The sequence below is a fragment of the Staurois parvus genome, unplaced genomic scaffold (genome assembly GCF_062004578.1).
Source record: "Staurois parvus isolate SC_StPar_1 unplaced genomic scaffold, SC_StPar_1.0 ptg000814l, whole genome shotgun sequence".
In the NCBI taxonomy this organism is placed as follows: Eukaryota; Metazoa; Chordata; class Amphibia; order Anura; family Ranidae; genus Staurois; species Staurois parvus.
The window spans coordinates 1951048-1963545 of NW_028318610.1; the positions used below are offsets into that span (position 1 = coordinate 1951048).

At 42.4% G+C, this 12498-nt stretch overlaps 1 protein-coding gene across 1 annotated transcript in view; it reads right to left on the reverse strand.

Annotated features, from left to right (window-relative positions):
• Positions 1–12498, reverse strand: part of COBL (cordon-bleu WH2 repeat protein) — a 570333-nt gene that overhangs the window by 167375 nt on the left and 390460 nt on the right. The window contains 1 exon segment of the mRNA XM_089654939.1: positions 6019–6140. Coding sequence (XP_089511065.1) covers positions 6019–6140 — 122 coding nt within the window.

Sequence of the window (12498 nt, forward strand, 5' to 3'; positions counted from 1 at the left end):
CAGAAACTTTACCCCGAGCTACACTCGGGAATACCACCAGGGAGGTTAATAAACGTTATGGAAAAAAAAAAAATCACCAGCCAATGTGCTAAAAGCAGTTGACATCTTTTTTTGGAAAATAAGCCTCTTTAGTACTAGTTTTTAAAACCTAGTATTACAACCTGATCATCTGCTGCTCACAATTATAGTGCCTTGAAGTTAGATCCAGGCATCTTTTCTGTAATAAAATTTCCCATACTCTACAGCACAAAACATTCTACAAACACCATATAATCTGATTGAATATTGGCAAATTGCAAGCTACATCACTGCAGCTCTCTGCAAATGTTCAAATTATTTCATATCCTCAGAAATTGAGTAGGACACGGGTACCAGAATAACAACATAATTATGCAGGATGCAATATTCAGGCCACTCTGCTCCATTACAGGACAAGTGATAACTGCTTTTTATATCTCATACGACTGTAATTACATTTGCAGTTCCCATTAGTACACTAATTGCAGCAGGCACTTATAAATGAAAAAAAAAACAAAACAAAACATATAAAATGGAATTAACAGTTTCAAATTAAAGGTATCAAGTTAGAAACCCTCAACATGTTTCTCTTGTTATAATAGAACTTGATTTACCTAATGCAGGAAACATTAAAGTGTATGTTCTCCTAACTCAATAATGAAACGAGATGTTTGTGTTTTTATGTACACGCTGGAAAATTCAGCAGTTTAAATGATAAAATTATTGCTAATGTGTAAAAGTTGCCTATGATAGCAGTGTGTTCATAAATTTTAAATCTGAGCTTCAGGCACAAAAACTTTAATGCAAAAATGTTCTACAATAACCACAAACCCAGTTACTACCTTGTAAATGTGGTGGTGACTTAACCACTTCCTGTCCGGAAACTTTAACCCCCTTCCTGTCCAGGGCAATTTTCAGCTTTCAGCGCTATCACACTTTGAATGACAATTGCGCAGTCATGCAACACTGTACCCATATGAATTTTTTACCATTTTCTTGAGACAGATAAAGCTTTATTTTGGTGGTATTTATTCACCGCTGGGATTTTTATTTTTTTTGCTATATAAATGAAAATGTCTAAAAATTTTGAAAAAAGTGTTTTTCTTATAAAATAAATAATATTTCATCATAAATCTTGGCCAAAATTTATTCTGTTATCTTCTTAGTAAAAAAAAAAAAATATGCCAAATTAGTTATAACCAAAAATTATCATTTTTAAAAAATTTTTTTTACATTTTTATTTTATTTTTTTATATTATTATTTATTTATTTATTTATTTTACATACCGTCACCCTAGGGTGACACTGTACCATGGTGACACTGTACTACTTGGGGGTGATGAAGATTTTTTTTTTACAGTGATTGCTTTTACACCCATATAGGATGTAAAAGCAATCATTTCTTTCTCTCTGTCTCCATTCTTGCAGCCATTGAGAAATACTCTGTGAGCTGTGATTGGTCAGAGCTTGTCACATGGTACAAGGCTGTTGTGAATAGCCTTGTAGCATGTGACCTCTGTGAGCATTCACAGATTTCACACGTAGTAAGCAATGATGTCACAAGTGACATCTTGCTTACTACTTTGCATGTGATCACTGTTTGGCCAATCAGTGATCACATGATCGGGACCTCGTACAGAGGTCCCGTCCGACGATCGGTGTTTCACTGTGTCCGGAGGACACAGTGGGCACCGGATCGCTCCCAGGGAGCGCGCACAAGTAGGGTGCGGGGAGGCTGTTTATAAACGGCCACCCGACCCTGCACTGCCACCGTCCGGCCGTTTATGTACAACAGCCGGTCAGGAAGTGGTTAAACTTTGTGATTAGTACTGCTTGGACCTTGAAGAAGGGGACATTGCCCAAAAGCTTGTCCTCAAAATTGTATGTTAGTGCAAATAAAAAAAGTATCACAGACAGTACTCAAGGGTTTTTTTCCAAAATGTATGACTGTTTTGTTTATAGCACAAAAAATAGAAAACATAGGAGTGATCAAATACCACCAAAAGAAAGTTCTATTTGTGTGAAAAAATTGACATAAATGTAATTTCTGTAGAGCGTTGCATGACCGCACAATTGTAAGTATGTACGTAATGCAGCACAGTAAAAATGGCTTGGTCATGAATGGGGCAAATGGGGACTGTTGTGAATAGCCTTGTACCATGTAACCTCTGTGATCATTCACAGATTTCACACGTAGTAAGCAATGATGTCACAAGTGACATCTTGCTTACTACTTTGCATGTGATCACTGATTGGCCAATCAGTGATCACATGATCGGGACCTTGTACAGAGGTCCCGTCCGATGATCGATGTTTCACTGTGTCCGGAGGACACAGAGGGCACCGGATCGCGGTGCTGCGTGCTCTCAGGGAGCGCGCACAACTAGAAATAGTGGGTGCTGTTTATGAACGGCAACCCGCCCCTGGAGTGCCACCGTCCTGCCGTTTATAAACAGCAGGCGGACGGCAAGTGGTTAATCACAGTGCTGCACATACCGGGGCTGATTTACTAAAGCTGGAGAGTGCAACATTAGGCTCACTTCTGCATAGAAACCAATCAGCTTCCAGGTTTTATTGCCACAGATTAATTGAACAAGCTGAGGTTAGAAGCTGATTGTTTTTTATGCAGAAGTGAGCCGGATTTTGCACACTCTTGCTTTAGTAAGTAAACCCAACCCTGTACAGTGAGCAGAGCAGGGGGATCTAGTAGACCCTCGACCTACAGAATGCTTGCAGGAGGGGGCAGATATAAGACCGGTCACCCTGCACAAGGAGAATGATCAGCAGTGACCGGTCTTTTTTACAGGAAGCTCCTGAGCAAATGAATCATACTGAATTACTGCACAGATCTAGAAGAAACACACAAATCCCACCGAGATTCAAGTAATAATTTACATTCCTCTTGTATTTAAGCAATCTTTGCTTATCCCTGAATTAAGATAAATTTAAATAAGGGCATTTTCAATAATGCAGGAAGATGTGGGTCTTTGGTGAGGCATGCTGGTGCTTGAGCCCCTAAATGTTTGGATTCAGCTGCAGTATAACACCACCAATATAGTATAGCTTTCCTATTATTAAACCACGTATTATTTTTGTAAAATTGTCCACTACAGACAGGACATTCCAATGTGATACCAGCAAATGCCAGCTCTTTTGTTAATCCATACCAATTACCATTCAAGCAACTGGTGTGCCAGTATGTTCAGTTGCTCAGAACACACATAGTTGCAAGAAAACGTATGTGAACCCCTTGGGATTACGTGGAGTTTTGCATGAATTGGGCATAAAATGTGCTCTGAACGTCATCTAAGTCACAACAATAGAAGAACACAGTCTGCTGAACATAATACTACACAAACATTAGATGTTGCCATGGTTTAATTGCACATAACATGTAAACATTCACAGTGCAGGGAGGAAAAAGTATGTGAGGCCCTAGCTTAATGACTTCTCCCAGAGCTAATTGGAGCCAGGAGTGAGCCAACCTTGACTCCAATCAGTGTGATGATATTGGATGTGTTGCTGACAGCTGTCCTGCCCTTAAAAACACACACCTGTTTTGGGTTTACTGGTTTCAAGAAGCACTGTCTGATGTGAACCATGCCTCGCAGAAAAGAGCTCTCAGAAGACCTATGATGAAGAATTGTTGACTTGCATGAAGCTGGAAAGGGTTACAAAAGTATCTCCAAAAGCCTTGATATTCATGTGTCCACGGTAAGACAGACTGTCTACAAATGGAGAAAGTTTAGCACTGTTGCTACTCTCCCTTGGCGTGTTCGTCCTGTAAAAATGACTGCAAGAGCACAGCGCATAATGCTGCATGAGGTAAAGAAGAATCCCAGAGTGTCAGCTAAAGACCTACAGAAATCTCTGGCACATGCTAACATTTTTGTTGACACATCTACAATAAGGAAAACATTAAACAAGAATGGAGTACATGGGAGGACACCACGGAGGAAGCCATTGCTGTCCAAAAAGAAGATTGCAGCACGTTTGAAGTTTGCAAAAGAGCACCTGGATGTTCCACAGCACTACTGGCAAAATATACTGTGGACAGATGAAACCAAGATTGAGTTGTTTGGGAAGAACACACAACACTATGTGTGGAGAAAACAAGGCACAGCACACCAACATCCAAACCTCATCCCCACTGTAAAACATGGCGGAGGGAGCATCATGGTTTGGGGCTGCTTTGCTGCCTCAGGGCCTGGACGGATTGTTGTCATTGATGGGAAAATTAATTCCAGAGTTTATCAAGACATTTTGCAGGAAAACGTACGACCATCTGTCCGCCAACTGAAGCTCCGCAGAGGATGGGTGATGCAACAGGACAATGACCCAAAGCATACAAGTAATTCAACAAAACAATGGCTGCAACAGCACAGAATACGCCTTCTGGAGTGGCCCAGTCAGAGTCCTGACCTCAACCCGATTGAAATGCTGTGGCATGACCTTAAGAGAGCGATTCACACCAGACATCCCAAGAATATTGCTACACTGAAACAGTTTTGTGAAGAGGAGTGGTCCAAAATGACTCCAGATCGTTGTGCAGGTCTGATCTGCAACTACAGGAAACGTTTGGTTGAGGTTATTGCTGCCAAAGGAGGGTCAACCAGTTATTAAGTCCAAAGGTTTACATACTTTTTCCTCCCTGCACTGTGAATGTTTACATGTTATGTGCAATTAAACCATGGCAACATCTAATGTTTGTGTAGTATTATGTTCAGCAGACTGTGTTCTTCTATTGTTGTGACTTAGATGACGTTCAGAGCACATTTTATGCCCAATTCATGCAAAACTCCACGTAATCCCAAGGGGTTCACATACTTTTTCTTGCAACTGTATCAGTGGCCAGCAGGTGGAATAACCCAGCGCAATAGCCAGAGAATTAAGCTAGGCTGAATTAAAAAAAATAAAATGAACAGACTCGTCCAGTCACACGAAGGAAGTGGATGGAGGAATCACCCACCACTGGGACATTGTATTCTGACAGCTGTACCATTGGCTGTCAGAATACACTGATCAGTGGCTGCAGCTACTGATTGAGAATAGTTTTCCAACATGTCCTTCTTACAGAAGTTGATCAAATGATTGACTTCTGATGAACACACTGATTAGAATTTGACCAGTCCTTGCTAAATCAGCTGAACTTTGATTAGTGTATGGCCAGCATTAGACAAAAAATTATGAGCAGTGGCTGGTTATTGTTTTCTGTTGGTTCCCGATAGGCAAGGAACACTGGGACTGTATTTAATTTTCTGTGAGCAGGGTGCCTACACAATATGATCCAGGGAGTTAGCAAGGAACTGCTGCCTTGTTGTTGAGTGGTTCTGATGGCAAAAAGTTTTTTTAACTTAATGCATTCTCTGCATTTGGGTAAGAAAAAGTTGTACTGCCCCACCAAACCCCTCCCCCACCCATCCCTAAACACTTACAATACAGCACTGTCCCTGTCTGCTGCCTGACGTCACTGACTTTCTGGTCTTACAGAAGATGCAAGCAGCGGGAACCATAGGCTCCTGCTGCTGTCAGTCAAGTCTTGTGGGAAGGGAGCAAGGGGTGTGGCCAACCGGCACTGTGTGTGTCTATGGATGCACACAACCCGGCTCAGTAGCTCACCCGCAGGGGTGCCCCAATAGCACATGGCTTGCTAAGGGGACACCCGCTGGAAGAAGTAGCTGACAATGCCAGTGAAGGATGGCCAAATAAGAGGTAAGGGACCAGCTCTGTGAAGTATCGCTGTTCAGAGCAGGTAAGTATAACATCTTTGTTATTTTCGATCCCTTTATGGCAAATGCTTTATACTGTCTGATTCTTAAATATTTTGGAGGCTGTAAATATGTAAGTATTTTTAGGATTCAACTAAATGAAAAGTGTAGTTTTTGTACTCAAAATTGTATTTGCGGACTTAAATCAGTGGACAAAATGGGAACTGCATTACATAATTGCAGCACGCATGTACCTTGTTAATGCATGCTAATGTCCTTGTGCAGTTAATACTCACTTATCGAGCTTTTCCTTTTCTCCAGATCTTTATTCTTTTCATTTGGCATTTGAGGAGTTGGTGGCGGTGGAGCTCTTCTTTTCTTTTTCTGCTGTTCCTTCTGAACTGTGGCATAAAGCTGAAATAGAACAAAGCCATTTTAAGTGAACACAATATCAACAAAGCATGAAGGTAAAGAAGTACTTGTTTTTTTGTATTATGTATTAACTACTTGCCAACCGCAGATAGCCGAATGACGGCTGCACTGCGGCTGGCCAGTTCTGGGAGGGCGTCATATGACGTCCTCCCAGAACGTGCTCTCCTGCGATTTCCATGATCGATGTGTCCTACGGACACAGCTGATCACATGAAGTGGTAAAAGGCCAATCACAGCGGCCTTTTACCATGTGATCAGCCGTGTCCAATGAAACGCTGATCACCGGGAAATGCAATTGCCGGTTCTCGGATGCACTTTTCTCACGCTGTCAGATCGCGAGGAAAGTACTGCCGAGAACCGGCAGTTGTTAGAGCGGGGATCGGCACCGATCATCAGGGCACTGATGATCAGTGCCCTGATGATCGGTGCCCAGCAGTGACACCCACAAGTTTTGCCCACCTGTGCCCAGCAGTGCGCCCACTAACTCCGCTCACCTGTGTCCAGCAGTGCCCCCACTAGCTCTGCCCACCTGTGCCCAGCAGTGCATCCACCTGTGCCCAGCAGTGCACCCACCTGTGCCACCCAGCAGTGTCACACAAGTGTGCCCAGAAGTGCCACCTACCTGTGCTCAGAAGTGCCACCTACCTGTGCCCAGCAGTGCCACCCACCTGTGCCCACCCACATGTGCCCACCAGTGCCACCCACCTGTGCCCACCAGTGCCCATCAGTGCAGCCCAGCAGTGCTGCCGAGCAGTGCCGCCAGTCAGTGCCCAGCAGTGTCGCCAGTCAGTGCCCAGCAGTGCCGCCAGTCAGTGCCCAGCAGTGATGCCAGTCAGTGCCACCTATCAGTACTGTCTATCAGTAGCCATCATCAGTGTCGCCTATCAGTGACACCTCATTAGTGCTGCCTATCAGTGCCACCTATCCGTGCCACCTCGTTAGTGCTGCCTATCAGTGCCCATCAGTGCTGCCTATCAGTGCCCATCAGTGCTGCCTCATCAACGCACATCAGTGAAGGAGAAAAATTTTATAATAGAAACAAAGAAACTTTTTTTTTTTTCAAATTGTTTGCAATTTTTTTGTTTATAGCGCAAAAAGTAAAACCCCTAGCGGCGATTAAATACCACCAAAAGAAATCTCTATATGTGAGGAAAAAATTATAAAAATTTCATATGGGTACAATCTTGCATGACCACACAATTGTCAAAGTGCGACAGCACTGAAAGCTGAAAATTGGCCAGGTAAAAAAGGGGGTATAAGTGCCCGGTAGGCAAGTGGTTAAACCTGTTTAAATTCCCAAACACCCATGACTAATATATGAAGGCTATTTAACAATTATAGAAGATTAAGCTAAACAATTGAGAAGATTGGGGGGGGGGGGGGGAGGGGTGCATATTGCTACTGTCAGTTGTGCATATATTACGGTCAGGCAAATTTAAACTAACGATGGCCACACTGTGTAAATCAGTTTCTGATCGTTTACAAACAAGCAAAAAGCTTCCAAAAAATCCTGTTCATATTTATGTCTATCAGCTATTCTTTTCATGCAATATCCCAATTACTACAAATGAGGCAAATCTGAAAAGCACTAGATTATATCTATTCTCTCTCTCTATCCATTCAGTCGTGTCCGACTCTTGGCGGTTTCATGGGCCGTCACTCTCCACACTTTCCGGTCTTGCACCTTATTAGCTGATACATGCTTAGGCCAGTGTTCAATGTTATAACATCCAACCAGAGTGTTTTCGGCCTTCCTCTCCCCCCCCCCCCCTACTGACCATACCAAGTAATGTTGCCTTCTCTAAGGAATCAGATTGTATCACATGCCCAAAATAAGTCAGCTGTAATTTGACTATCTTCCCTTCTAAAGTTATTCCTGGTTTAACCACTTGCCCTCCTGAGGATTTACCCCCCTTAATGACCACGCCTCTTTTTGCTACTCGGCGCTGCACTAATTCAACTGATATTGCGCGGTCATGCAATGCTGCACCCAAACGAAATTTACGTCCCTTTTTTCACATAAATAGAGCTTTCTTTTGGTGGTATTTGATCACCTGTGCGCTTTTTATTTTTCCCGCTATAAACAAAAAAAGCCAAAAATTTGGAAGAAAAACAATATTTTTTACTTTCAGCTATAAAAAATATATAGTAAACTCAAAGTTGGTTATAAATTTAGGCCAAAATGTATTCTGCTCCATGTTTTTGGTAAAAAAAAATTCCAATAAGTGTATATTGATTGCTTTGTGTGGAAGTTATAGCGTCTACAAACTATGGGATAGATACTGCAATTTACACCATTTTTCTGCTATACAGCGCTGCGCTAGTTTAACGGACAATTGCGCGGTCATGCAATACGGTACATAAATGAAATTTACATCCTTTTTTCCCCACAAATTGAGCTTTCTTTTGGTGGTATTTGATCGCCTGTGCGGTTTTTATTTTTTGCGCTATAAAAAAAAAGGCTGACAATTTTGAGGAAAAAAAAACAATATTTTGGACTTTTTGCTATAAATCATGTCCAGTAAAAAAAAAAATGCAAAAATCAAATTTAGTCATAAATTTCTGCCAAAATGCATTCTGCGACATGTCTTTGCTAAAAAAAATCCCAATACGTGTAAATTAATTGGTTTACGTGAAAGTTATAGCGTTTACAAATGGCGGGAAAGATACTGGGATTTTTAGGTTTTTTTTTATACTAATAATGGCGGCGATCAGGGACTTATGGCAGCGACCAGCGACTTATGGCGGGACTGTGGCGGACATTCTGACATTGGGGGGTACTGACTTGGGGTCACTGACATCCCCAAAAACACTAATACAGTGATCAATGCAAAAAAAAAACACTGACACTGTACTAATGGCACTGGGGAGGAAGGGGTTAACTTTATTTTGCAGGGAAGGGTTATCTGTGTGAGGGGAGTGTTTTACTAGGGGGCGGGGTGTGTGCTGGACGGGACAAGGCTGATCGAGAAAGAGAAACTGTTCTTTCTAGATCAGCTCATCCTCGAGCTGTCAGGGAAGTGACAGACAGCACAGCTACTGCAGCTGTGCTGTCTGTCACTGTTTGCCGCCGATCGCCGGGAAACAGCCGCTAAGGAACGGCTGTGACCCGGTGACTCACATCTGCGGCAGTGATCGGTGGGACAGATAGGGCGGCGGCGCGCCTCGCGCGCGCCCCCTATTTGTTTACAAAACACACGTTTTAAAACGTGGTTTTGCCTGCGAGTGCCGCCCTGCCGCCGTATATGTACAGTGGCTGGGCGGCATGCGGTTAAATATAATAAAAAGCCTTGTTTAATAGCCTAGATGGCTTCAAAATAACCACTTTCCACAATTGAAAAATATAGGGATCTCACGCTTCTATAGTGTATGCAGAGGATGAACAGCCTTCCACCTCTAAGATGGCCGCTTGAACCGCATCACTCGGCGGAAATGACGTGAACCAGAATGACGGCGGACGGGAAGTACGTCAACGCGTTTCGCCCCACCCACAGGGCGTTCTCAAGACCTTCAAGGTGGTGGGTAGGTGGATAGGTGGAAGCACATTTTTAATAATTTATTATTGGTTTCAATGGGAATAAGGACTTATTTTCACATGGACACTTGATTTTATATATTTTTTTATATTTTTTTTATTTATTCACTTGTGCAATTTTGTTTGTAGATTTTGCGCTGTATTTTGTTGTTATTCATTGGTGTTTTTTCACTGTTGCACAGCTGCATCATCACTTAGGATTTGTTTTTTGGCGCTGGGATATGTATTTTTTTGATTGAATATATACAGCTCAATTAATCCAAAAATGATCACAGGTATTCTATATCCTTAAATCTCCCGGTACTGTGGCCTATGAATGATCTTCAGTGACACGGCTATTACAGCAATAAAGTAACGGGAGTTCTAAAACTAACTGACTTTACATACTTATGTCTATCCTCAACAACTTCATGATTCACAGCCTGTGGAAGGCATAGACTCTTTCAGTAGCTGGTTGCAACCTGATAACATCTTATGCATGCAGTCAAAACAAAAACTGAAATGAATATGTTTTCACCCTGGCCTTGAAAAACCCCAGACTTAAACCTCACATAGAATAGAATTACTTATGGGCTAACTTTTCAGTGCTGTAAAGGCCCAAGGAAACACTCCATGAGTAGATTTTAATAGAACAAAGCCAAAGAAAATGAATATTTTAATTGTCTTTCTTGCTCTGCAGGTTTTCCCACAAAACAAAAATAAGCAAAACCAGGTCAGGAAACTGTAATTGTCTAACGAAAATCACTTCTTAAAGAATTAATCCACCTTGAATTGTCATGTACTGCAAAGCTAATTCCAAGGGGTGTGTTTTTAACCCATACTTGATCTTTGCAGGAATATGCTACAGAAGCATAACATGATGTCAAGGTTCTGTAAGAGCAGAAAATATAAAAACAGCAAATCCCAAAAAATGTCCATGTGTTTACAAAACCTCCTTAACCTCCCTAGCGGTATGATTATTTCCGATTATTTGTGCTGAAAGCGGTACATTATTTTGCATGGAAATATGTAGTTTTTTATTGTAGGCTGTAATTTTTAGGAATAACTCACTGAAATCTGTCCGAACAAGAGTCTAGTAAACATCCCGGGTATGATAAAATTTGAAACACGAAATCATAAATTATAATTTAATCAATAATCATAAAAAATAACAATATAATAATAATAAATTTATTTCAATAATATAATCAAACCAAAAACACTGAAATTTGAAATACAGAGGCAAATTCGCACATCGCTGAGCAAAGTCGCAAAATCGTTTTCAGAGTCTGATGAGGAATTTCCCCCACGAATCATTATCACTCAATTCTGCAAGTGGTTCTGATTTCCTATCGCTGTTCTCTAGCCAGTCTAAAACCGCTTTTGACGTAAAGGGACGCTTTTTGGACGCCATGGACTTTTCGAAGTTTCCAGGCAGAAAGAACAGTCAAAATGTAGGCAGGGCGCCGGACAAAGCACTCGGGACAAAATGTATGTGAAATGCATTGAAACAGCAATGTTTTACTATGTAATAATAGTTTTAAAAAAAATGAAATTTTTTAACAATTTCAAATTTGCCGCCGCTTCCGGCGCCCGTACGTCCCGACGTCACAGGGACCGGAACACGGAAGCCGGATGCCGGCATTGGCCGGAGGAGATGGCCGGGGACGCTGCAGGGGACGCATCGCGGGAGCGAAGGACAAGGTAAGCTCTGCAGGGACTCCCTATGCAACGCTGCATGGTAAGCCCGAGTGTAGCTCGGGGTTACCGCTTTTGGTACTCAAATTTTACCCCGAGCTACACTTGGGAATACCGCTAAGGAGGTTGAAAGTGATATTAAAAGCTTTTTGTGTTTTTTTTATAAAATGAGAAACGTTATATTTACTTGTTTTGTGCAATGGTTTTGCACAGAATAGCTTCAATCCTCCTCTTCTCAGGTCCCTTGCCGGTGCTCCAGGCCCTCCTTTCTGTAAAGTTCCCCTAGAGCAGGGGTAGGCAACCTGAGAGCCGCAGGACTACAAGTTCCATCATGCCTCTGCAAGTCATAGCTGTAACTGTCAGTTTTGTAATCTTTGCAATGCCTCATGGGAAATGTAGTTCCACAACAGCTAGAGAGCCGCAGGTTGCCTACCCCTGCCCTAGAGCAAACAGGTTGCTACGGGGGCACACGAGCAGGCTAGTTCTCTTGCTACTGCTCTGTGTGTCCATTCACACGTGCAGCGTGGGTCGGCCCGGCCCCCGCTTTTTCCTCACTGGCTCCCTGTCTGTGATTGACAGCAGTAAAAGCCATATGGCTTCCGCTGTTGTCTCAGCCAATAAGGAGGGATAGACCCAGGAGAGCTAAGGCTCTTGTGCACACCGCTGGACTGGGATGGGTCTCATGCAAGTTTAGGGGGGCTGGGGGTGCTGCAACATACAGAAGGTTTTTTACCTTTATGCATAGAATGCATGAAGGTAGAAAACATTGAACCTTTACAACCACATTAAAACACAGAGCGGCAAGAAAAAGGGATCTGCAGATAATAAAAGGGTTTTTTGATAATATAATATAGATATTCCAAATGAAAAGAAAAGTTAGGTGTCAATGTTATCAAGCAAATGCTGTATATGTGCTAAGGTCAGAAATTTCACTTCATTTACCTAAGGGGCTGGTTCACACCAATTGCAGTCCAATGTGTTTCCAACTCATACACACACACACTTACTCAGGTTGAACTGGATGGACCAGAGCCTTTATTCAACCTGACCAACTATGTAACTGTCAGGAATGGACTTGCCAATAATGGTGGGACTCACCTGCCTTGTGGGCTGCAGTACCAGGGCTGG